At 38.3% G+C, this 26,576-nt stretch overlaps 1 protein-coding gene across 1 annotated transcript in view; it reads left to right on the top strand.

Annotated features, from left to right (window-relative positions):
- ank2a (ankyrin 2a, neuronal) overlaps positions 1-26,576 on the top strand; it is an 85,663-nt gene that overhangs the window by 8,699 nt on the left and 50,388 nt on the right. The window contains exons 2-26 of the mRNA XM_086295888.1: positions 11,460-11,561; positions 16,415-16,513; positions 17,717-17,815; positions 17,912-18,010; positions 18,145-18,330; positions 18,575-18,598; positions 20,617-20,715; positions 20,916-21,014; positions 21,150-21,248; positions 21,371-21,568; positions 22,129-22,227; positions 22,364-22,462; positions 22,643-22,741; positions 22,954-23,151; positions 23,242-23,340; positions 23,578-23,676; positions 23,785-23,982; positions 24,234-24,332; positions 24,668-24,766; positions 24,926-25,024; positions 25,124-25,222; positions 25,343-25,415; positions 25,807-25,933; positions 26,097-26,172; positions 26,266-26,369. Coding sequence (XP_086152014.1) covers positions 11,460-11,561; positions 16,415-16,513; positions 17,717-17,815; positions 17,912-18,010; positions 18,145-18,330; positions 18,575-18,598; positions 20,617-20,715; positions 20,916-21,014; positions 21,150-21,248; positions 21,371-21,568; positions 22,129-22,227; positions 22,364-22,462; positions 22,643-22,741; positions 22,954-23,151; positions 23,242-23,340; positions 23,578-23,676; positions 23,785-23,982; positions 24,234-24,332; positions 24,668-24,766; positions 24,926-25,024; positions 25,124-25,222; positions 25,343-25,415; positions 25,807-25,933; positions 26,097-26,172; positions 26,266-26,369 — 2,771 coding nt within the window. The remainder of the gene's footprint in view (positions 1-11,459; positions 11,562-16,414; positions 16,514-17,716; positions 17,816-17,911; positions 18,011-18,144; positions 18,331-18,574; positions 18,599-20,616; positions 20,716-20,915; positions 21,015-21,149; positions 21,249-21,370; positions 21,569-22,128; positions 22,228-22,363; positions 22,463-22,642; positions 22,742-22,953; positions 23,152-23,241; positions 23,341-23,577; positions 23,677-23,784; positions 23,983-24,233; positions 24,333-24,667; positions 24,767-24,925; positions 25,025-25,123; positions 25,223-25,342; positions 25,416-25,806; positions 25,934-26,096; positions 26,173-26,265; positions 26,370-26,576) is intronic.

The following is a 26,576-nucleotide window of genomic DNA, read 5'->3' as shown; positions in this document are numbered from 1 at the left end:
CAGCGGGTAATGGAGCCAGCGGGTAATGGAGGAAATGAGTGTGCTGACTAGAAAAATCAACCGAGCGTGACCGAAGAGAAAACAGATGACGGTTCCAATGTCGGAGAGATTGTCGAACGGAAGAGCCATAGAAGTTCCGTAGTGTGAAGGTATTTCGGCTATTTCAAGTCTGACAAAAAACAGAGTAGCATGCACTGTAAATTGTGCCGAAAGCAAGTCTGGAAATACAATAAACTGGTGCATGCGTCACACTGTGCGCCACGTTATTGTTTCGGTGAAATGAATTTCTACAATACTGTTAATTCTACTCTCTGCAGTGTTTAAATGCTTACATATACACACAGTTACTGTCCCTCCACACATAGGACTCGGTTCTGCTTCTATGCCCCAGCTTTGTTTACTTTTTCCCACCGAGGCTTCTAGACTTCTGATTGGCCAACATTTCTGCACGGTTAGGAATCTAGCGCCACCTGCTGCTTTGGCATGTTCATAGCAGCGTTTTCCTTCATTTCTGCCTTTATGTGTGGACGGGATTATTTTTTAAAACGAAAACGGAAAATCTCCGTTTTCAAAAATACCCGTGTACGCGTGGACGTAGCCTCAGTCTCTGACTGGAAGCGCTAATTCGTCATTCAGCTTTTGTCAGACTAAAGTAACTGTTAAAACTGTTTGAAAACCTAAGCTATACAACAAGGAGAGATTGAGAATTTCCTTTTAGTTCTCAGTTTATTTGATATTGATAAAAGTTAGTCAGTTTTGTCTGTTCTTCTGTAAAACAAACTAAGATTTATTTTTAGAATTAATATTTTGTTTCTAAGTGGAATTGACAATTTAGTCTGTTTCGTTTGTTCTATTTTGAAACTTAAACGCTTTAGCGGCTGCCTTTTGTGTAGTTTGCAATATTTGCCTTTATTTATCTGAAAAAGTCTCATGTTCCTTAAGTACATCTACCCTGTTGAACTTATTATGGGAAATAAATATTTAAATAAAAACAAGCTGCTGATTATTTCACATTTTACTTGTGAGCAACGGCACATTTAAATCTTACAAATATAGTTATTTGGCTTATATCGTGATAGATATCGTTATCGCCTGAAATGAAAAAAACATATCGTGATATGAAAAAATCTCATATCGCCCAGCTCTAGTCGTAAGTGTTTTCTATGGGTGAATGAGGCAAGTTGTAAAGCACTTGGAATGCTCAGACTGAGTAGAAAAGCGGTATATAAGAACCAGACCATTTATACTTTTATATCACGTAAAAAAATTACACAGGTTATCCCCAACATTATCCCAGCTGATATGATGTTGCATTGTTACTTTGTGCAATACGGTGCTGAAACCAGGTATCTTGTTAGGTGATGTCATTTGTTAGGTAAATGTGTGAACCACTAGGCTGTGGAGCCACACATAGCTAGGGACTCTATGGCTTGAACTTATACTTCAGTATTTAGTATACAAAACTACAGACTTTTGTTGTGATAACTGGTATATTGTACTACTTAACATTGATAACATCCTATAATAGGATGGGAGTCTCTTTCAAGTATTTATTTTCCATTTGCCTCAAGGCCTCTTTTTAATTAAAATGAAAAGCAAGATGACATCATGTGTTCCCAAGGGACTTGGGTAGAACTTCAAAGAGGGGAAAAGGGGAAAGCTATAAATTCAGGTACTGGCCATTTGCAAGGTACTGTAGCGGCTATCTTACCAACCCTCATCTATCACAGGGAGGCAGTGAATGTTGGTTGTAGCTGGAGGCATTGCATTGTACTGATGGCTTTTACATATAACACTTCATAAACCCTGGCATCAGTTACGGGAAGTGAATAATGAATTTATTGACGTGAGCAGTTGCTTACACTGCATTACTGGCCATCTAGCTTTTCTTAAAGTGTTCATAATTTATTTGGGAAAAGAAAGAAGTTGAAGGTTGTGGCATTGTGTAACAAAAAATAAAAGCTTAAGCAATCAGTTAATGTAGCACTGCTGTTTGCCTTTAGTGTTGCTGCCTGTCTGTGAGGGTGTGTGTATTGGGGGCTTTAGTGCGGTTGCACAACACTAACAAACAAATGGAGCAAGTCATGTTACGTGTAAATGAGCTGAGTGACTAATGAGATTTTTCCATTTTGTGCTTCATTTGCAACAGGGTGTGGTCCTTTTGACTTCCTCTTTCTTCATTTGACTTTCTCTTTATATAATAATGTATCAAGGTTATGTCATGTCTACAATGTGCCCTTCTATTCAATCTCATCTCATTTCAGCCCCTCCCACCAAGCATCCGAGTTTTATTTCTTAGTGTGTGTTTGGGTGTGGCATGATCTGGAGTCTTAACTGCCTGCTTTGTTTGCTTGCTATTAAATTTGACTCTGTATGATTTGGTTTTGGAAAAAACAGGGACGGTGATGGAGAGCAAGCATGTGTGCTGTGTATTTTATGGTGCTGACCTTTCTTAAGCACTAAAAGAGGCTTTCAAAAAGACATGGCATTTAGGAACTGTCTCTGAGGCAGTCCATTACTGCTTCAGCCATGTATTTTATTAATTCTGTTACACAAACATAAACAGGCTAACAATTTAGCTATTAGACATAAAAAATAGAAATATCAACCTTTTAAGTGGAAAGTCAGCATATCAAAGCAAAAAAAAAAAATCAACTTCTCTTCAATGCAAAATCATATTTTGATCATTTTTAAAAAAAACTGCCCTCAAAAAATTTTCCCCCAAACTGTATGTTTTACAGGATCCTCTCTCACAAGTAAAAATAAAGTGCTCTGCTATTGAAAGAAGTATTTAGAACTCAAGTGTAGTTGCTGTGCACCCACAGATGCAACAGATTTATGAAACAAAATAACTATTAGTGACTTTGCTCATGCCAAGGTTGCTTGTTTGTGACTGGCTCTGAACTCTATAGCTTTAGCCACTTTGCCTTTGTTAGTTTCTTTAAAATCCACGTTTCCATGTTTCGCTAGGTGGAGGTGGTTTAAATGTCTCTTTAGATTTTTTTGTTTTGAACATTTGTGGTGGTCCACCTGTGATTTTGGCAAACATCGTGTCTTCACTCACAATAAGAAGCCTTAAAGCTAACCACATAGTATCATGTGGTTTGCATGCAACGATTTGCCTACATCACTGTGTGTGTGTTGTACATGCATGAAACAGACCGGCTTGTAATTTGAAATAAGTGAGGCTGACTGACTGGTCATCGGCCTCAGTCGATGCTGTAAATTGGCTATTTTTGGTCTTTGGACAGTTAAGAAGTGAAACTCTGCTATACATAATCTTTTAAAGCATGGTAAAGCCTTAACTTAAATTTAGTTTTTTCTCCAATCTTTCTTATGGAATGATGTCATCTGATAATGAAGGATATTTTACTAAATTAAATATATTGGAAAATACAATATAGTGGTTATTGACATCATGAGTCTTTATATTAGTCCCGGGCCTGAAAATGGTCAAGTTATTCAAAGCTAACAAAGGTTCAAAGGGGTTGGCAAAAAAAAGAATCTGGTAGCCATCCCCGATCGCTGTTACAAATTTTAGGGAGGAGATAAAAATTGTGGTTATGAAATATTTAAACGCGTTAAGAAGTCTATATGAGTTTTTTCAAACAGAAAGATCATATCTCCATTAAATCTCAGATGCATTATATGCTGTTAGACACTCTTCTCTGGGAGAACTCTACTAGTCAGCACTGTAGCTCCATTAGCAGGTAGAATAATCGTTATCAACTTGAAGGCCACGTCTTCCATCAAGGATAATGGCCTATCTCACAATTTAAAGAAAGTGATCAAAAACATAATGGCTTATTCCTTTGCTCTTGCTCCTAATGTTTGCTTGTGTTTCATAACATGAGCCCCCCCACGATAAGGATAAGCAGAAGAGATTGGATGGATGGACAGATCGAAGTCCATGGAAGGCAACTATCTTTTTAAAGCCCTGTTGCCTTTTAAAACTGTCAAATTCATTATTAAATAAAAAATCAGCTTGAAAATTAAGCACAAAAGTCGAAAAATAAACAGGAACAAATTGAAACATAGATGTAAAGTGTGAATTTGGTTGTTTATAACCCCCCTTTTCATATAAAAATGAGTGTGTGTTCATTTGACAAAGGAGTTGTACAATTCTGCGAACACACACACATTTACAGTTTGAAACATGCGTGTGTGCTCTCTGTCTATCAAAGAATGCTAATGGGCCAAATAAAAGCCTTTGGATCTATAAAAAGGAAAGCAGACCATTAACCCCTCCCCATGTACCAGGTCCACTGGACCAACAGAAACGAGAGCTCACGTCATCCTTCTTTCAGATCGCCCATCAGTGTAACCTGAATCTCAAATGGATAACCGCCACCACACACACACACACTTCCTCATATACACGTGCATTTGCAGACAAGCAATGATAGCATTATAACTTATTACTGAGGACACTGTTTCTGGATCAGCTAACATGATGATCAATAATTATAGATTTTTGTCTGTTTAATGTGAAATTCAAGAACTCGGGTAATGCCAAGGTTTTTACTTGTAAAACAGAGTTGGCTTTAGTGTACTTAGGGAAGGGAAGGTGTACCCAATGAAGGTACACCTCCAAAAGACTGCACATCTTCGGCAATCCAAACAGAACTTGTTAGTAATTTTACAATAGCTCACTGTAACAAAATGCTACTAGTTGTAAATAACCCCCATCCAGTAAGTATTTCAGTATGTGATACATTTCAAGTAACGATGCATATATATTTAAAATTACAATAGCAAACCAAAAAGTAAAATTGTATTGTGCAGCAGTTCCATTCCATTTGAGACTCCACAATTTCTTATGTCCAGTTAGGATGTCCTGTGACTGGACAGTACCAACTATATTGCTATGTAAAAGTTAATGTAGTTAATGGCGAAATTATCTCTCGTGAAATAAAAAGATTTTGGTTGAATCCATTTCCTGAAAACTCAGACTTTATATACTATGCCCGCCTGTTACAAATAAACAAAGGTAATTGCAAATTTATGAAAAATACAATAAAAATAAACATTTTGCATCTGTTTCATTCCCTTGTTAAGGAAGACCAGCCCACCTTTTCTTTTAAGATACAATGATTGAGGAAAACCTCATCTGAGGCTTTGAGAGTATGTTTTTACTGAGTGTAAAATCAAACAATAAATTCATAATCAGGCACTGAGAATATAGTAACCAGCCACATTCTAAAGTATCTGTAACCATAAACTGTTTTAATTTTATGACCATAAATGGTTTGAATAGGTGACCTAGTGAATAGCATGTGCTTGTAATTTCAGTTAAAAACAAGTTTATGCTTGAAAAGAAACCAGAAAAAATGTACATTACAATTTCAGTTTATTACAATTATTACAGCTGTATTATTTTTATTCAAGTGAATAAATTAACAAGGAGCCTTAAATTTCTGTTCAAGGTTCCTTGTTCCAAAAACCTAGATCAGAGTAGTATTATTTTGTTTTGAATATTAGTATAATGGATTAATGATGCAAAAATGTCGAGTGTTCTTTTTACTTGTGTTTACTGCCAGTTGTTTTTTCTTCCAATATAAACACTGTTGTTAGGTCAGATTGGGTTCTAAGATCCATACGCTGTTTCCTTAAAAAAAAGATTCTCTTATTCCCTTCATCACCAGCAGAGAGCAGCAAAGGAAAAAGAAATGTGCAGTCTCTCTAAAGGCAGCATTGTCATGGAACTAAATGAAGCAGTCAGGTTCAGTGCACCAGTGTTAAAAAAAAAAAGGAAAACAACATTATTGCAGTTGTGGAGTGATTCAGCAAATCTGTCCCATTCATGATTACTAGAAGAAATAAATGCTGCTGATGCTGCTGTAGCTGACTGAGTCAGTGAAACCGATCAGGCAGAATGTGTGAACAGAAATAGAGGTGTGAGATTGTGTCCCTGTCACTTGTGCTGAAATTTCAAACTCCTAACATTAGCGGCATTGACAGAGAGAGACCTTGACACCCGTCTGCTTGGAGTGGGCGCGCACACTCACATGCAGGAGCTGTCAACTTCAATTCTATCAGCCACCACTATGGAGGGTGCAATGCAGTTAAGATTCAGACTGACCCACTTTCTCCCGTTTAGGGGGAAGCCTGTAACTTGGTGGTTGGAAGCCACTGTTCTCTGCTCACTGGTCCCCCTCTGGACAGAGTGGTGTGTCCCATTTGCTCTGCTGGCTCACAGTAGGACAGCCTGTACCCAAGTTCACCCTTTTCATGGTCTTGTCTCATTTTTATTTGAACACTTTTTGCATCATTCTTTTCCATTTTTATTTGGAAAAGTCTGTAGTATGTAATAAAAGAAACTAAACGCATACATCATTTAAACTGCGACAAAATAAAAAGTCCTTACAGACTTTATAGATTTATGAACTTGTAAATTGGGGGTTAACCATACCATGACTAGAATATTTACCGTATTTCGACCATTGTAATCCGTCTCATGGTCCTTTCTGACCTATTAAATCTTCACTACACATTTACCTCATTCGCTAAGGATGGAGAGCATTTTCACAGCAGCAGAGGAAGTAGCTGTGTCTGCAGCAGTCAGCTGGCTGTTAGCACACAGCCTCCTTAAATCCCTTACACAATGAAAAATTTCCTGTGACTCTGGCTCACATGCACATTAACACTCATGCAAGGACACGCTCGTACACACTCAGAGCCTTTTGTAGCCACATCTGTTCACATGGAGGGTTTTCATGTACATCTGGGATGGGTAATTCCCTGTTTGTGTGTTGAAATATGTGATGAGGATGAGAGTGTGAGTGGTTCTTATGTTCATTTTTCATCAGCCCTTTTCAGTCATCATCCCTCTTGTTCGTGTTTGATAGGACCATACGAGGGGAGGGATTCATTTTTTGAGCACCTGTAGGTGTGTGTATGCCTGTGTTTTTGTGTGAGGACTGAAATCTAACTGCTGTACAAGGTGGAAGAAAAGAAAACCGAAGAAAGGAAAAAGAGGAATATGCAACAGTTTTTTAAAAATATTTTATTTTTCACTGAATTTGGGTTAACGCTTCTTTAAAGTCTTTTTTTCAGTCATTTCGGAGTAATTAGTCAATATTTCTCTGTTTTTTCTTTTAGTATTAGCATAATGCTGATGCAAAACAAGGCCTAATAACTTTTTATAATTTATATAGTATGGCATTTTTTTTGACAAATATAAAAAGTGAAGGTGTTTAGTTTGCTTTAGGCAGAATTTATAAACTTTAGCACCAAGGAGAAAACACAGAAAAGTAGAAGGGTGAAGTCATGGCCCACGCTGCAGCCCATCTTAAGAAAGCTCGCGAGCTTGAGCAACACCCAGACTACAGGGCTTTGCAGAAAGCCAGGGAGAAGAGGAGACGGCAGCGGGAAAGAGCTGAACGAAAGCGTCAGGTAAAATCTGTCACACGTGGTGTGTATCATGACAATTTCATTACCACATTCTGTGGTGGCCTTATCGTACGCTTTGGTGTTACTGTAGGACAACATGAAAAGGGGCTGTGGGATTTGCACAGATGTGGAGGTGGTTGAAATTGCACTAGGTAACGGATAAAGTCAAAGAAATAGTACTGTACCACTGTCTACCATAAATAGTATAATTTTTTAAAAAGATTTTCACCGTTTTTGTTTTAACCTTCATGGTTAAAACAAGGTTAACCATGAGGTTAACCTAATCAAACACTTAAATCACCACCATGAACATTTATAAGAAAGTAACCAAGGCAAAGGGACTAAAGCTAAAGCCCCTAGCAATACTAGTGCACATATGTTCATAAGTGACCTCGTGTACACAAAGCAGCTGTTAATGAGACATTCGTGATAATAAGTAGAGTTTTGATTTTCATCCAGTGTAAGCATACTTGTGTTGTCCTTCATTACATGACTGACTCCAGGCGAATCTGTGCAAATCCTGTACGGATACAGAGATTACAGCTGGATCTCAATCAATCCAATCTCTGCATGTGGAGTTTGGCAAACAGCTGAATCAGGCAGGCAGATGAGTAAAAACTCAAAAAGTGGAGACTGAAGAATACACACACACACACACAAAACGAGTTCTGTGTAGTGAAAAATTCTATGTAAGGTTGAAATTAGATTGCTTGTACTAACCGGATCTGACTTGGTCCATTTTTCAGTGGTTTCTGTCAGCCTCCCATATGTCCCGTTATGCATGAGCAACACATGTACAGCAGCACAGCCAAACAGTTGCATACACACTCACAGCCACACACTAACATGTCATTAGTGTTGTAAAGACTCACTTCTTGATGCATTCTCAATCATCCAGGTAAGTAAATCTCCAAAGGTTGATTCTGTTCATCTGGACGTTTCGTCACTCATCCAAGTGACTTCTTCAGTCTCAGCTGACTGCAGGTTTCCCCAAGCTTATAAACAGTACTGTTTATAAGGTTGGGGATAAACAGTACTGTCAACTTTTGGAGGTAAAGTCTCACTGTTCACTACCATGAAAAACCTTTGTAACAGCAAACCTAATCAAACACTTAAATCACCACCATGAACATTTATAAGAAAGTAACCAAGGCAAAGGGACTAAAGCTAAAGCCGTCCAGAGCTCAGAGCCAATCCAAGCCAGCAGCCTCGGTATGAGCAAAGGATCGGAGGAGTTATGTAGACAATTATAGAGATGAGTAAAAATGAAGGAAGGGCTGAAAGCCTGTTATGAACATGCTGAAAAAAGATGAAAGGTTTTTTGTTGTTGTTGTTATATAAATCTGTTGCTTTTGTTTGGTAAGGAAAAATATATCAGACATTTCAGTTAACTATTTATGCTTCAGCTAATTTTGCTTTGAAGAACAGTTATAGTTCTTAGAAAGAAGAGAATCAGAATCATCAAAAATATGTATTACCATGTCAGACTTGCAAAAAAACATGGAATTGGCCAAAGAAATCTCAATTAGTGCATTTCTTATTTAAATCTTTTTATTGCTGTGTTCCATTTTTAATTTTGTCTCAGAATCCTGACCCTTGGTGTTCCTGAAAGCACCGTAGGCCATGTGGTCTACATTCTGAGTGAAACCCAGCTGTTATGCACCCTACCATGAACACACACACACCCATCAGTGGGTTGTGTCTGTGGAACTGAAGGTCTAGAATGGTAAAAATAGCTAAGACAGGAGAAACAGTAAGGGTTAAATGTTTATGGCTGCAGTTGTTATCTTACTGCGAGAGAGGAGAGGCAGCGGAAGAGTAGGCAGGACTGGGCCTTGACCACAGTACATCGTACATTAAGTCAGAGCTAGAGGCTGATCCTCAGCTTGCACTGTGATAAAAGGGAACAACAAGGAAATGTAGTAGAATTAATTAGAAAAGGAAGCAAGATTTGGTAATTTATTAAATATGTTTGAACCAAAGATATGTACAAATTTATTGGACTGTAGGATTAAAGGATGCCAGTAATCAGGAGTGTACTGAGAGATGCAAAGTGAGAAACTGCAAGAATTTGACAAAGTGGCCAAAGAGAGTAAAGAAAGGCGACAATATTCAGGTAAAGCTGTGAATTCTTTTCCTGTCTGAATGGTAACCATGGGAAATGCAGCAACATGTAAGATATGTGGATCAGATAAAGCTTCAAAGACCGTTGGGATTGACTATGCCTCAAATCAACATACTGATTACTACAAGGCTGCTGACACTGGATCTAACGTTGATGATTTACTGGTAAGAGATGGAAAAAGCAGACTTGGGTTGTTATAATTTCTTTTTCTGCTAATGTCCTTTTTTGTCAGAAACAAACATGTTTGTTTGTCCCGTGTTCAGCAAATGAAAATAAAATAAACAATAAAAGCAAAGGTGAATCAAATAGACCAATACAGCAAGGCTGGGATGGTCCATTTGGTAAAGTAAATCCATTGGGCATCTTTCTTTGCCTTTAGACAACAATTCTGATGGCAAAAGAACCAAACGGGACAGGCAAAAAAAAAAGAAGAAACAAACATGTTAATGTCTGATGGTTTGCTTGGGATTGTGCGACATTGCACGTGAAGGGTAATCCACATAGGGGGTGTGGTATGATTGTTGACATGTATTGCGAAGTTTGATGACCTTACAAGTTAACTTCCAGTGGTGATTGACTGACACTTTAACACTTTAACCTTGCTAAAAAGAGGTTAGAAACTCGTTGACACTCTCAAGATAATGAAGACACTACTAATGTTCACATACTGTGATATTCAGCAAATAAAGCGATACATCGGTATATTTTGATTATTCAAATATCAGATGTCATGCAATGAAAAATTCTATTTTGGGCCAAAATCATTACAGAGGTAATGACAGGCCATCGTCAGAAAGTCATCACTTCCTTTGACTTTGTTTTGTTTTTTTGTTTGCTGTTAAAATTGGTTGTTAAATTTCTGTTCATTAAGCTGCAGTGATTATGATTGTCTGCAGTAAACAAATGTTAGATGTTTTATTAATATAAGATTTTTCTTTTAATTCTGATACTGCCTTAAAAATATAACACTATTTGGTAAGATTTATATTTAATCCAACTCAGAAAAGAGTGCTATTCCTCTTACATTTTTTTTAAAGAGCAAGAGGAAAACACAATTTACATTTAAAACTTAAATTTGCTGTGTACATGCACATAAAGACAGTCTGTCATTAACTGTTGATCAGGCAGTAACGAACAATTCTAACAAAAAATGAACACATTTTGAATAAAATGAAAACAAGTCTTACACCAGGAGAACAAGAAATGCTGGAAGGCTTGAGATCAAACAGTAACAGATTGGGAACAAGTGCGGCAGTTTAACGCAGGTGATATTTATCAGTGCAGGACAGACAAAAATGGAGGAAAAAATAGTAAAGACACAAGTAAAACTAAAAAAAAGACACCAGGAATGGCTAAATAAAACAAATAAACTTAAGCCTGAACAAAAAAAAAACCACGACATCAAAATGCAAATTTAGTATGACAACATGATGTAGGGATCAAGGTTAGAATCTCCATGAAATGAATGTAAGTCAACATAATGTCCTCTGGCAATGTGGAAACGTGACTCTGTGTGTGCATGTGTGTGTGTGCACGCGTGCGCAGCTGCTTTGTGATGGTTACATTTAGAGTAGCCTAGTAGGCCACTGATACTGTACAAGCAGCTATTTAGCCATATAAAAACACATGATTGACCCTTTATTTTATGTTTTCACATTAAAAGAGCTTTAAGGAACAAACCCATCGTGTGTGTGTGTGTGTGTGTGTGTGTGTGTGTGTGTGTGTGTGTGTGTGTGTGTGTGTGTGTGTGTGTGTGTGTGTGTGTGTGTGAGAGAAAAATACTGTTTTGTCTGATAAATGGAATGTGGCCTTTAATGTTGTTACTATAATATTGCATATATGTGGCACTTTTATCAGAATGACACAGTAACAAAATAAATTAGAAACATTTGCTTATTTACCTGTTATTAATATTACCCTAATTTCTGTTTTATCTCTGTAGTCGGACAGTAACACCAGTTTCCTCCGGGCTGCCAGAGCTGGAAACATTGACAAAGTCCTTGAATTCCTGAAGAACGGGGTTGACATCAGCACATGTAACCAGGTAAGAAAACTTAAACAACATCGGATTTTGTTTGAATTCTTGTATGCAGTTACATTAATTTGAAGAGAGGCGATAAAAATAAAAATTGTGACAAATTTTCAGGTTTTATGGAGTTATATTTTTCAAAACTCCATCTTTGCGTTTTTAATTTTAAATAATACTTTTTAAGTTTTTAGTTTTTTTTTTAAATCTAAATATTTATTACAACTTTCCAGAACTGATATAGCAATTGTGTGAAATAATATCTAAAATCTGCTGTTTAGTGCTTCAATGCAAGCTACTGTCAAACCTGCTCAAGCTAACCTTTGCCCTGCCGTGTCATGATGGCATCAAATTCAAATTCAAATTCAAATTTTATTTGTCACGTACACAGTCATACACAGTACGATATGTAGTGAAATGCTTGGACAACATCACACAGCGAGTACCTTAACCTGCCATATCCCTTTACATACTCACAGCTACCCTCATAGCTACAATTACTCCCCCCCCCCCCCCACCCATTCTTCCCCCCAATCTCAGCAGCTTTTGAAAAGGTCTGTCTCCGTGACAGCTGTTCTCGTCCCCTCCCCATACTCGCCCTGTCCCACATTCCGCCGAAGGGGAGGGATTGGAGAGGTTAAAATATTTCCCCCTACTCCTCTCTCCTGTCTACGTCAATGTGATTTACAGAAGTCACAAGACAGCCTAAAGGAGTGAGGCTACGTGAGCGTATGTGTTGTGTGTGTGCGTGCGTGCATATCGTTATTTTTTACTGTGTCATTGCTTGACTGTTATAGCTGGTTTGCAGCTATAAAAAGCCAACCCGTAGCTCTGCTGTTTGTTATCATGGGCACCATGGGCTCTGTTTTGTGCCCCGAGAGGGAAGCCTGAATATAGAAAGCTGTGCACACACTAATCTTCACATACACATACACACAGACATGTACATAGGCACACACACCTCCTGTCCTGCAACAGGAGAGCCTTGCCCTAATAGGATTTCTCGGTGGTCAGATGATCAAATTTGAGACCTTGTCAAGTGACCAAAAAATGTAAGGGACATTTTTATACATATCCCAGTTATTCCCTCATTATTGTGTGTGTAGAGGCCAGTATAATGTGCAGTGAATGTAATTTTGGACCTAAGCACGTTAAATATCTCCCAGCACATATGAACATAAGCTATAGACTTTATTTTATTCCAGTGATGTGTAAGTAAACCAAATTAAAGTTATAACATGCACATAAATGCATTACTTTTTTTTCTCTTAGTGTTTTCAATAGCCAAATGTAAAATAATATAAAATAATGTGTGCATCTTCCCACGTGTGTATTTGTCTCTAATTCTGATTGCACGTGCTTAAATACATAATCATACATTCACAGATTCACAGATCATTTCTACACTTTTTCCACCTACAGATATATGCTGTGTTACAGGCAGGGAAGTCTGTTGTGTCTTTACCTTTTTACTCACAAATTTTAAGAGGAAAGACATTGACAGTATGGTTAAGTTAAAGCACACATCACTGGTCTTAATTTGTGCTGAATGTGTATGACAGCTGATGAGTGATGTCTCTAGAATGATTTTGTTAAGTCAAAGCACAACAGGCAGTGACATGACCGTACTGGAAGTGATGGCATGAGCCCAGGATTAATGCTTTTGATTACTGCAGTAAGATAAAAAAAAAAAAATAAATCACAATAATTCTGTGCATAAATGCAAATTTTCTCCAAAGACTTGAACGAATCACGGAAAAGCATCATTATCACAAAGCCATTATCTGAAATAATGTCCGATAATGAGTCATTAGAGTTAGTAGTCTATTGACAAGAGCCGGATAATGTGACATTGCAGTTGAATGACCCAATTTCCTTTTGCTTGTTTTAATGCGTTTCCGATTACCGTTCACAATGCAATCAAATACAGGAACTGTATCTTAGTATTTTATCATGTTTAATGTTATTCATGGTTTCTTTAAAAAGTCTATCCATCCACAAAACACCACAAGAAGCTGCAAATGTCACACACTAAGTCATGCACATATTTTGAGTATCGCCCTTGGTGCTATATTCATTAATAACTGAAGAGTAAAAACCTAGAAAGCACGAAGAGAGTGGCAAGGGCCAGAAACTGGCGCCAAGGGCAGAAGGCTGCCCAAGTTAGTAGAAGAGAGAGTGAGGGGTATATTCCTAGCTTGCCAAAGCCACTGTCATACTATGATTCTCCATTGCACAGATTTTATGAATGAGATGTATAAATAAAGTTGTAATGTTTTTTACAGATGATGTTTGTTCTTCCAGTTTTTAAGCATGGTGTGTTTGAGTTTTAGGATTTCAAAAGAGAATGAGTCACTACAGCTTATTCTGCATTTTAATACAATATGCCTATGTGCTTGTATTTGCGTGTTAGGAGTGTGTATAAGAACTGTTTCGCTCTTCACAATTAAAGGCCAGATTTCCCTTCTAATCTACTTAAAATTTTAATCCTTGGTGAGTAATATTACTCTTTACTTTAATCCGCATGCATTTACATTATTTGCTCCAAAATCTATCCCACTGTGACATTTATGACATTTACATTATTTCCTCCAACATCTTTCCCCTGTGACATTTGAGACAATAAAACGGCACCAAGTAAGCATGGTTGTTTATACCATGTGTGCTTATAACAAAGGTCAGCGGTCAAAGCAGCTTGAATGACAATCTGCGCTGGATGAAGCTCAACATTTTGTTTCCTGCTAGGGGAAGCAACAAAGTGCCAGGGATCACGATGTCCATTAGCTAAATGAAGCTTTTAGGAACAACTGAGCTCAGAGGGAAAGGAGATTTAGATCGGTTTGTGTGACTGTGTGTGTGTTTTGTAGGGTTTTCTTGTCTCTCCTGAAATACATAATGGCTGAAATGTGGCTGAAAGTATGATTATTTTGTGCCGTGTCAGTGAGTCTATCATTTCAGAACTGAAGTATAACTGAGGCTGGACTTTCTGCTTCTCAAATGTCAGCAAAGAGCATCTGATATAGCCTAGACTATTTTTTTCTCTTTTCATTCGTTGCCAGTTCAGTGGAAAAAGTCACAGATGGACTAACTGCATACTGATTTAAAATATACTGAAGTGATGATGATATTAGAAGGTTTGGCCATGCGACCGGACAAACATGATATGCAGTGTGATCATTGTGGAAGTGATAATGACAATTTAAAAAAATCAGCAAAAACATATATTAAAATTTAAAGTCTTTACTTATCAAAAGTGAGTGCTTGCTATGATGAGTCAGTTGCAGACCTTGCAGACCTGCGTGATGATGATTTAAGTGTTTGATTAGACTTGATTAGACCATGAGGAGCTTTCACACTTTAAGCGACTGTGCTGTGAGAGCATGTGTGACTATTTTAGCGTGATGCAGTGTGACCAACTCATAATCTGACATACATGAAACTGATTGAGAATGTGTCATAGACTGTCGATCGGTGGATCTCTGCAGATTTGATTAAGACACATAACAGACACTGGTCTAGTGCCATTTGTGCCGCTTTACTCGTAGCTCATTAGAAACCGTTTGCACAAACTGAAGGCATTTATGCCTTCTTAGGTTTTATGGACATAGTGATACGAACTATGTGTCATTTTTCACTCTTTTTAAAGTCATGTTATAAATCACTCAGCCAGACAGTCACTGATATACTTTGGCCTTTGAGGAATGCCCCCCTTTTTATTTTAAAGGCTGACATTTTCAGTTGCTTCTAAATATGATTATCTATGTTTGGATGTGTGTTTGGGTTCCCTCTATGACTGTGCAGAAATATGACACCCTCTTTGGCTGTTTGGCATTTAGCAACTCGCGAGAAAGAAAGAGAGGGCGTGTTTCTATTTGTGTGTGAATGTATATGCATGATGTACATGTGCTATGGAGGGGAAAAGGCAATGATAGAGGGGTTAGCAACAGCTCCTCTTTTATATCACTGCCCAAAAAGCATCCAGAGCTTAGAGGCACATTTCCTCGCTGTCATTCATCTGAATTAGCCTGCAGGAAGAGGACAGAGCACATAAACCTAGAAAGCTGGTTCTAAACCAGTATAGAGGAAGCAGGAGGTGGAGGACTGGTTGGAGTTCCATCACCAAAGACAAAAGAAAACAGAGCAAAGGATTCATGAAGGCACAGAATACCCAAAGGAGCGGGCATTTTGAAAGATAAAAAAAGAGCAAAATTTCAAAGATCCAAAGCACAGGATGGAAGAAAAGGAGGACGAGGTGAATGGTTTTTGTTTTGTTTAGAGTTTGTTTCTGTGTGTAAATGTCAGCGTCAGAAGAGGTACTGTGAGTTTTCGAGTGGGGATAAATCAGTTGTGTTGTAAGGGCTTGTTGGAGTGCAACATTTGAGGTCTGCTCTCCTCTTGTGCTGCTATAGTTCCTGTTGATAAATCTGAGGTGAGGCCTTTGTTATGAGCGAATTGAACTGTGAAAAATCAGCCAGTTTTTTTAACCCAAATAGTTTTTCTTCTGTTTCCATTCTTAAATGTCAATCTCTCCAACTGTGAATGAAATGAATGCCATAAATCATGTACAGTATAATGCAATGTCAAGTTGGATTATACCTTCATAAGTGACTATAAACTTAATCAAGATTTTTTATTGTTGCCAATTTTACAAAAATTCACACTTGTACTATAGTTTTCCTTTTTTGCAGGAGTATACATGATTCCATTAGATTGTTATTGAGCCAATTTCCAGTAGATATCGCTTTATGTCCTGTAATGTTGGTATGCCTTATCTTTGATACAGGGGGGTTGTAATATGATTCCCTGAGCACCACGCAGTTTCATTTTTTCTTCACGTGTTTTCTTGAAATCTTCTCTTGTTTTCTGTTTAGAATGGTCTCAATGCGTTACACCTGGCGGCTAAGGAGGGGCACAAGGAATTGGTGGAGGAACTGCTACAGAGAGGAGCATCTGTTGACTCTTCCACCAAGGTACACACATGATTTAGCTTTATAGGGTCTTTAATTGATATATTTCAGTTAATATAATTGTTGCTTTAATCGCTCACTATATATCTAATGGGTTTTTCTTTGGCTTGCATTGGCAAAGATAACTTTTTAAAGATAAAGCTAAATTTTTAAAAGAGGGAAAAAAAGATAAGAAAATTATTTTAACCAAAGGAGAAAGAAGGAGATGATGGAAAGGAATTAAATAAGTTGTAAAATACCATAAAAATCATTCCTTCTTTAGTGAATTAAGGAGCCATTGGGGTGGATATGAGGGTGATTTAAGATGATTATGAGAGTTTGATTGTTTGTTTCTTCAGACATTCAGTTTTATTAATTAATAAAATATTAATAATTGTATCATATATAAACTTAGCACAATGAGTCAGAAAATTTTTGATTGGCTGATGACTTGTTTGTTGTAAGAATGTTTCTTGGCAGTAAATGTTGGAAGCCCTGTTTAATTTTTTTCCATTAAATGGTGCCACATTGGTAAGGAAATTGCATTTGTGGGTTGAACAGCAGAGTTGAGTGTGTCGGTTGCGCCCATGAAAAACCTCTCTGCCAATCCCAAACAGCTTCTTCTACTAATGACTTGTGCTTTGTGCCTCTGTTGTTAAATTATTATTATTATTATTATATGGCCAATATGTTTTGTATACTCAACTCTGCTGCTCAACCCTTTCCAACAGTATAAGATTTATTGCCAAGAAGCATTGTTACAACAAAGAAATCCTTACTTTTTGTGCTAAGTTTAGATATTGTACCATTCAGTCGGAAGGAGTAAGAGAAGGCGAGAGTGAATGTGTAGTGCGCTTTTTGGCAAGCTGCTTGTTATGTGAGTCTGTGACTGCCTCATGACTCAGGCTCAACAGCTAGCAGCAGTGAACAGCTGACACAGAATCTATCACTCTGCTGTTTGTGTCCTTCGAGTGACTTGAATACGTTTCTTGGAATTAAACCCAACTTTTACATCCTAAACATTAAAGCAGAAATGAAATGTTTGCATAATGTGATTTTAGCCCTGTAACACCAAGTGTATGTATATTTTTTTATATGTGTCAAACATTTCAATAAACATTCATTTTCAAAAATCAGAATTTTCTGGAATTTTCAGGGTTAAGACTGAGGGAGGTAAGAGACGACAGATATTTGGTTGGTGATCTTAACCCTGTTTTCTCTTTGCAGAAAGGAAACACTGCCCTCCATATTGCCTCTTTGGCTGGACAAAAAGAAGTAGTCAAATTGTTGGTGTCAAGAGGAGCAGATGTCAATTCTCAGTCACAGGTGAGAATTAACAAGAACTTTTACAAAATGCATCAGCATGCAACACAAGCAACAAGTATATGATGTGGTTTTGTTTTTGCCTGTATATCTCTTCAGAATGGCTTCACGCCACTCTACATGGCGGCTCAGGAGAATCACTTGGAGGTCGTGCGATACCTCTTGGAAAATGAAGGAAATCAAAGCATTGCAACAGAGGTATGTTTATCTTTCATATTGTTATATATACAATTATTGAAGGTAAAAACAATATGTAATATCTTGCCTATTTTCTTTTCTTTTCTCTATGAAGCGTGTAACCATTTAACTTTTTTTCCCCTGTGCTCCTCCAGGATGGCTTTACTCCACTTGCTATTGCTCTTCAGCAGGGGCACAACTCAGTTGTCTCCTTGTTGTTGGAGCATGACACTAAGGGTAAGGTACGCCTTCCAGCCCTGCACATTGCTGCCCGCAAAGACGACACAAAGTCTGCTGCACTGCTGCTTCAGAATGACCACAACGCTGATGTCCAGTCTAAGGTGAGGGAGGGCAACAGGGACAAGTTACATTTTATTGTTTGTGGGTTCCTTAGGGAACAATAATAAAACGGACAGACCAGGCCTCTCTGAAAATGCTGTATTGTACAGGTCCTTATTTTTTTATTTTCAAACTGTGCAAACTTATAAACATACTCAGTGTTTTAAATTAAAAAAAAATACTGAGTGTTTCCCCTAACAGCCCTTCACCCTATTCCCCTTTTCTCTCTCTATGCATCATAACCAGATGATGGTCAATAGAACCACAGAGGTATACAGACTTATCACCTCCTCCTTTGATTCTGAATTTTGTCACTTCTGACTAGGGATGGGTATCGTTTAGGTTTTATCCGATACCGGTGCCAAATCGGTACTTTTGAAACGGTGCCGGTGCTCAAACGGTGCTCAAACCGGTGCTTAAAGAATGGAGAACACAAAATTGGTCCAAAAACCTCTCATGTTCAGCTGGTTTTTTGTAAAAAGATAACAATGTTAGCCTTTTCTGCAGCTATGGGGCATATATGGCATCACTCTTGGCTGGAAGCAGTGCTTAAACAATGGAAAAAACACAAACTTTGTCCTAAACCTCTCATGTTTAACTGTTTTCCACTTTTTCTTTGGTCATTTTAGCCTTTTTGTCCAGGGTGAAGGGAGTATCTGCCATCAAACAAGAAGACAGCTGCATGTAGCTATGATGATGTTTGCTAGTTCACCTTACATGCATTAATGTAATAACGTGGTTAGCCTACTCAACGTAAATTACACGAACAACATTAAGCTACTCACGCAGAGAAGAACGGCTGCCGCTGCATCATCATCCTCATCATTTCTGCTACACTGGCAGGGCTAGGGGCCAGGACTCTCCTCTTCGGGGTTTTTGGGGGATGTTGCTAACTCCGGGTCAGATAACAGGCAACCCACCCGCAGTAGATGCGCTCGGTGTGAGGTCTCGCAGCAAGCTATCATACGGCGCATTTCTCGGCTTTTAAAAAAAAACGCTATGCGTCGCCAGCTGTCTCATCGGATTTGAGGTGTTACCTCCTTTGACAGTATCACAGTATCACCTTAAAGCACTTGTTGCTGCTGAGTTTGCATATTTTGCTGTGAAGTACAGCCAGACTTTTGACCGCTTCGCCTTGGACATTTTAATCTGTAGCTCTGCTCTAAAAGAACGCACGTACCTGGCCCCGCCTACTATCCTCGGAAACGTAAAATGATTGGCTAGAAGTGTATCACAGCTCAGGAAAAAAAAAAGCACCGAAATGTGCGCTGCTTTTCGGTCTGGTTACTACCGTTTATGTCAGAACCGGTGCCATCATGGCACCGGACACCGGTACCCATCCCTACTTCTGACCATTTTTTTCAGCTCTTTTGTTTTGATCTTGTCCTTACTTATTGAGGACTTTTGTGACATAGGGATACCCTGCATGCCAGAGTTTGCTGTATTAGACACTGCATGGCTGACAGTAAAACACAATGTGTTTTATTGATAATCCCCAGAGAATGTCAGTTAATTACTGATCATTTATTTTATAGATTTTTGTTGTTATTTTTAATTGATAGGTCATTGAAATGTATTATGTTTACGAATTTTATACTGAACTGATAACCTGAAAGTAAAATCAGCTTTTTCTTTTACTCCTATCTTTCTACGCGTAACTCAGCGCATGTGTGTCCTTGTGCATGTTGATTTACTTCTCTGAAACACTTTGATCTCTGATCTTTAAGTAAACTTTGTTTCTTAATTAAATTGCACCATGTCTATCAGAATGGGAAGGTAAGGAGTGAACCGACCTGCAATTGTGTACTATGAAAATTTATATATATAGCTAATATATAAATGTTCATTTGTCCACCCAAGTAGAAACACATACTTGCGAGCGTCCATAGTGTTGCTTGGTGCTTATGAGTTATGTTTTGTCCTTTATTTCAATATATTTATGTATCCAAAAAACCAAGTTGATTCACCCGTAGTTTTTTTTAGTAAGCATGGCTGAACTTGAGCAGTTTTGCATGTATTATCTATTGAATGTGCTATTTTGGGATTTGCTCATTTTTATGCTCCTTCTTACACAATGTTTTTCTTTCAGCACGCTCTTTCATCATATTACTACTTCAGCAGAGTCTGCTTCAGTAGAGTCTATTCCTGTATCTAACAATGAAAAGTCTTTCTTACTTTCTTTTGTTCACTTTCATTTTACTTTTCTCCTTTTCGTGATGAGCTGTTCTGCACTCTCTAACCTCTTTTCCTTTCACTCTGTCCCTCTCTATTCTCTCCTTTCCTATCAGAGTGGTTTCACCCCTCTGCACATTGCGGCTCACTATGGTAACGTGAATGTCTCCACCCTGTTGCTGAACAGAGGAGCTGCTGTTGACTTCACAGCCAGGGTACAGCCAAATTCCTGCTGTGTGGCTGTTTTTGATTTTGATCATTACAGAAGGGCATGTTATTTACCATCGTAGTGTTCACTTCTAATAAGCCTTTATTAATACATTTACCTCTAGCCCATTAAACGTTACATTTCTTTCTGTATGTTTTACATGCTGTAGTTTTTGATGTACCTTTGTTTCTGTATCTGCCTTGTCAGAATGGAATAACACCTCTACATGTTGCCTCTAAGAGGGGCAACACCAACATGGTGGCCCTGTTATTGGACCGAGGTTCTCAGATAGATGCTAAAACAAGAGTAAGACTCAGATTTTATTAAAACCATAGTGAACAATAAATAAGTGGAATCAACAACTTTCCACGTCCTCTTTCTCAAAATCTTTAAACTGGATTAATGTGTGCGTTTGCTTGTGCATATGTGATTGTTCCGAAGGATGGTTTGACGCCCCTGCACTGTGCAGCCAGGAGTGGACATGATCCTGCAGTTGAGCTTTTGCTGGAAAGAGGAGCCCCCATCCTAGCTAGAACCAAGGTTAGCATATTTGCACTAGTATATCATTTAGAATTTATACAATATGAGTACTATTGTTCCTTTTTATATGCCTTTGGTTTTTATCTCGGCTGCTATTCTTTAAATTTTTTGCCTCCATATAGAATGGACTGTCTCCACTGCACATGTCAGCCCAGGGAGACCACATAGAGTGTGTAAAACTATTGCTGCAACACAAGGCGCCTGTTGATGATGTCACACTCGACTACCTTACCGCGCTGCACGTCGCAGCTCACTGTGGCCACTACAGAGTAACTAAGCTCCTCCTGGACAAGAAGGCCAATCCCAATGCAAGAGCACTGGTAAGGGTTCAAAGAAACAATAAGAGAAGCACCAAAACTGGTATTAACAGAAATTATCATGATATTTACTGATGCACATATTAAGATAAAAAGAGTGACACTATGGATCGTGAATATCTTGCGATTTACTAGTATGCTTATTTATATATATATATTTATATATTTCCATATTCTTTCATATAAAATGTTCCTGAGGAATTTCAAACTGCCAACTTGGATTGTGAAGTCAGCATTGATGGTCTGAGTTGGAAATCTGACTTGAGGGGCAGATACAGTTAAAAAATTCTGACTGGGAACACGTATATTCTGACTTTTCACCTTCAAATTAAATGCCTCTTTGGTTTGGAAATGGTCAGAATACAGTTAGTTTTAATGATATATAAGAGTCCCAACAGTAGTAAGCATAGGGTTAATCAGATTATCAGGGGTCAGTTGACCCAAAAAGTTTAATAACTCCTGAAATATAAAATAAGGTTATAAAATTTAAATACTCCAATGCTACCTTTTTACTATAGAGACATGCATATTCCTGCTAATTTTTCTCTTACTGTCTCTACCAGAATGGTTTTACTCCTCTCCACATTGCTTGTAAGAAAAACAGAGTGAAGGTGATGGAGCTGCTGGTCAAATACGGTGCCTCCATACAGGCAATTACTGAGGTGAGATTGTTTTGGTGTGTCAGGATTTCATGGATTAGCACAGTATACTTTGTTGCTAACATTGTTCTAAATTTGCATTTAATGCTTCTCCTTGTTGTTACTGCTACTGTTACTGTCTCTTTTTTCATTATTGCAGTCTGGTCTGACTCCCATGCACGTAGCTGCTTTCATGGGTCACCTCAACATCGTTTTACTTCTACTGCAGAATGGAGCTTCTCCTGATGTTCGTAACATTGTAAGTAGTAATTTCTTTTATCAGGTCAGCGATCAGCAGTCGGAAATACACATCACAAAGTAAACACACATTTCATTTGTTTCAGTGCAAACACGTGAAAAAATGTACCCCGTTCTGGTGTACTTTTTGTGTTTAGCACAGTGTCCTAAAGCTTAAAAATCTTCTGCCTTTGATTGTCAGCGCGGTGAGACAGCTCTCCATATGGCAGCACGAGCAGGACAGATGGAAGTGGTTCGCTGTTTGCTGAGAAATGGAGCGTTGGTGGATGCCATGGCCAGGGTGAGTCAGCTGTAAACATTAATCACTCTTTCCTTCTGTTTACAGTAAATTTTTATATTTCAAACACTGGTTTGAATGCCTGATGTCACCTGTCCCAGCTCTGCCTACAACATCACCGTTCATTCTAATTTTACTGCTTTTAAATGACTGCATCATTTCCGTTTATCCTTTTCTTCTATAACATGTACTACCTCTTTTCCCCTCAACTACAGGAGGACCAGACTCCCCTGCACATTGCATCTCGTCTGGGAAAAACAGACATTGTCCAGCTACTATTACAGCACATGGCCTACCCGGATGCTGCCACCACAAATGGCTACACTCCTCTCCACATTTCAGCCAGAGAGGGGCAGGTGGAGACAGCTGCTGTGCTCCTGGAGGCTGGAGCTTCACACTCAATGGCCACCAAGGTGAACAGAGGATGAATGCACGTAGACAGATAAATAACATGTGATAAGTTAAATCAGTGGAATTTTAATTAATCCCTTTTACATCTACAGAAAGGATTCACTCCATTACATGTAGCAGCAAAATATGGAAGCCTCGACGTAGCAAAACTTCTCCTTCAGCGCAGAGCTCTTACTGATGATGCTGGCAAGGTGAGCTGAAGTTGTAGAAGCAGGTTCTGAAACAAAACCCAGCACTGAGGGTAATTGTCTTAATTTCAGAGAGAGACACATTACACTTAATCTTTGAGCATCTGATTGTTTTCTCTGAAACACAAATTATGGAATAAAACTGACTTGAAACAAAAAAAACACACACAAAAACACACACACAAAAATATCACAAAGGCTTGCAAAAAGTTTCATTAAATCAAATGCTTCTTTTCACAGAATGGCTTAACTCCACTACATGTGGCAGCTCATTATGACAACCAAGAGGTGGCGCTGCTGCTCCTGGATAAAGGTGCATCGCCTCATGCTACTGCAAAGGTTAGGCTGAGTTTTAAAGAAAAATAAAGGTCCATGAGAAGCTCACACTTGTTTGCATGTACTGTATTTCTATCACAGTGTATATCTTCTTTCGTTCCTCTGTTTTAGAATGGCTACACTCCTCTCCACATTGCAGCCAAAAAGAACCAGACAAACATTGCTTTAGCGCTACTGCAGTATGGAGCAGAGACCAATGCTTTAACGAAACAGGGAGTCAGCCCTCTGCATCTGGCAGCTCAGGAAGGACATGCAGAGATGGCCAGCCTCCTGCTGGGAAAAGGAGCCCATGTGAACACAGCGACAAAGGTCACACAGAAGCACAATCTTTATGACATTTTTATTTATTAAAATAATTTGAAGTGGAAACAAGAAACACATGCACTCTACATACAGCTGTATAAAACTCTTTAGTTCTTAAGCTGAGTGCTCTATAACAACAGTTTTGTCTAATTTGTTCCATGAAGCAATTTATTACTATGTTAATAAATTGCTTCATGGAATTAATAAAATAAAAAAGTGTGAAGGATGGTAATGTGACATTGCTTTGTGTTTTACAGAGTGGACTAACTCCTCTGCATCTTGCTGCCCAAGAGGACAAAGTCACTGTAACAGAAGTACTAGCCAAACATGATGCCAACTTGGACCAGCAAACCAAAGTACAGACATGCATGTGCATGACAAATTTAACAAGTATACGCAAAAGAAAATTGTTACTAGTAATGAAAACCTAACAGTATGCTAATCTACAAGAATTTTCCTGTGTGAATGACAGTATGTCTTGCTTACTTTCTGTTTATTCGCTTTATGTTTACATGTTAATATTTAAGTGTATCATATGGACGTGCATGTAAATACCTGCCATCCAGAGGCTTTTTAAAAACATAACAAAGTCTTCATATACATCATATATTCAGGAAGCATTAAGATTGAGTTTAGTGCTTGCTTACAGAAGATCAGTGTTCATCTCTCACCCTCTCCCTCCTCGCTACAGCTTGGATATACCCCTCTGATTGTCGCCTGTCATTATGGAAATGCCAAGATGGTTAACTTCCTGTTACAACAAGGAGCCAGCGTCAACTCCAAAACCAAGGTTATATTTAAATCTTAAATTTGAAGCATGCAAGCTCTATTTAACTTAAACTGCAGACACAGCATGAAGCAAAACTCAAATATAGCATCCCTTTCGTTTTAGTTTCTACTGTGACTTAACAAAATTTTGTTGTCTTCTTTTTAAACTTTTGCCCTGCAGAATGGTTACACGCCACTTCATCAAGCGGCACAACAAGGGAATACACACATAATTAATGTTTTATTACAACATGGGGCCAAGCCCAATACTACTACAGTGGTAAGACACAATAGAGTCCAAGCATTTACTTTTAACATGTGAAATATGTTGTGGAAAAAGTTCTGCTGGTACGCTATCGTATATCCTTCTCTCTGTTAGAATGGAAATACCGCTCTGTCGATTGCGAAACGTTTGGGTTACATTTCTGTGGTAGACACACTGAAAGTCGTCACTGAGGAGGTCATCACAACCACAACTGTAAGCTCATGATTGCTTTAGCCTCTGGAAATGGAGCCAGGAAATTTTTTTTAACTTAAACTATAACCTTTCTCTGTTTTGGTTGTCTGTTTTCCATGACTCTGAATGGTGTTACATTAGACGGTTACAGAGAAACACAAACTGAATGTTCCAGAGACCATGACTGAGATTCTCGATGTGTCTGATGAAGAGGGTAAGTTACTTAAATGTAGAAAACAAGAATTTAGTGTGCTGCTCATCGATATCAAGCTAATTTTTTTATAGGAAAAAACTACTCCAGTCATGAGACACAATAAGTCATGACTGAGCTTCATTAAAAAATTATACCTCATTGTTCAAAAGTTGTAAAAAAGTGTATTGTAGGTGATGTAGTTTTGGATCTGAAAAAGTGCTCGAAGGGTTGAAGAAGAGCCATTATCTGAGATGTCTGTGGAACTCATCTTTTCGATCCCCATATTACTTGCATAGTCAATGCAACATATATTACATATATATATATATATATATACATGAGAGAGAGAGTGTTATTAATTTTTTCATTGGTCATAACAAGGTTTGGCATTTTTGTTGTATCTGTTTTCCAGGCGAGGACACAATGACAGGTGATGGGGGAGAGTATCTAAGAGCAGAGGACCTCCGTGAGCTGGGAGATGACTCTCTGCCAGGACATTATCTAGATGGCTTCAATTACATGAGCCACAACTTGGACAGGTCAGAAACAGCACACACATATTGTATTTGACAAACATCTAAATTTGCTCACAGCAAACCTTCCAGATCTGCTGTTAGCCAAGTTCATCATCATAAGGAATACCTAAGTAATGCAGATATATACAGAAAAGGTCTGAGAAGATTCACCTTGGTTTTTCATCAGGCCCCAACACACTCCCATTCACCAAAGTTTCCATCAAAGAGAAGTTCTCATTGAAGATCTGCTTACAAGTCACCAGGTAAGCGTAGTATCCGTAGTCTAACCTTCAATAAAGTATCTTTAGACACTCGAGGTGAGTTTAACCAGCCTGCTGATGCTTGTTGTTCTTTAGGTGTCAACACTGTCTAGAGAGCATGAAAAGGACTCATTCCGTCTGAGCTGGGGTGCTGAACATCTTGATAATGTTGTGCTGTCCTCCAGTCTGCTACATTCTGGGTATAAACACACACAAACACACACAGAGAAAAACTCACACTCCTTTCTTTCAGAGAAAATCCAAATGTTGGGACTTAACCCAGTTGCAAACTTAACATACACATTCCCATTATGTCTGGAAATACTGAGGGTTTTTTTTAAACCCACAATTTGTAAAATCCACAAGATGCCATAAACTTTTTGTGGCCTTGCATTAAATCAGCTTAG

Source organism: Aulonocara sp. 'chitande type north' Nkhata Bay, linkage group LG6 (assembly GCF_057382095.1).
Source record: "Aulonocara sp. 'chitande type north' Nkhata Bay isolate Kocher_YH1m ecotype deep benthic linkage group LG6, A_spYH_male_GT1.1, whole genome shotgun sequence".
Classification (NCBI taxonomy): Eukaryota; Metazoa; Chordata; class Actinopteri; order Cichliformes; family Cichlidae; genus Aulonocara; species Aulonocara sp. 'chitande type north' Nkhata Bay.
Note: the sequence above shows the minus strand (reverse complement) of the source record. Positions and strands in the feature narration are given on the sequence as shown.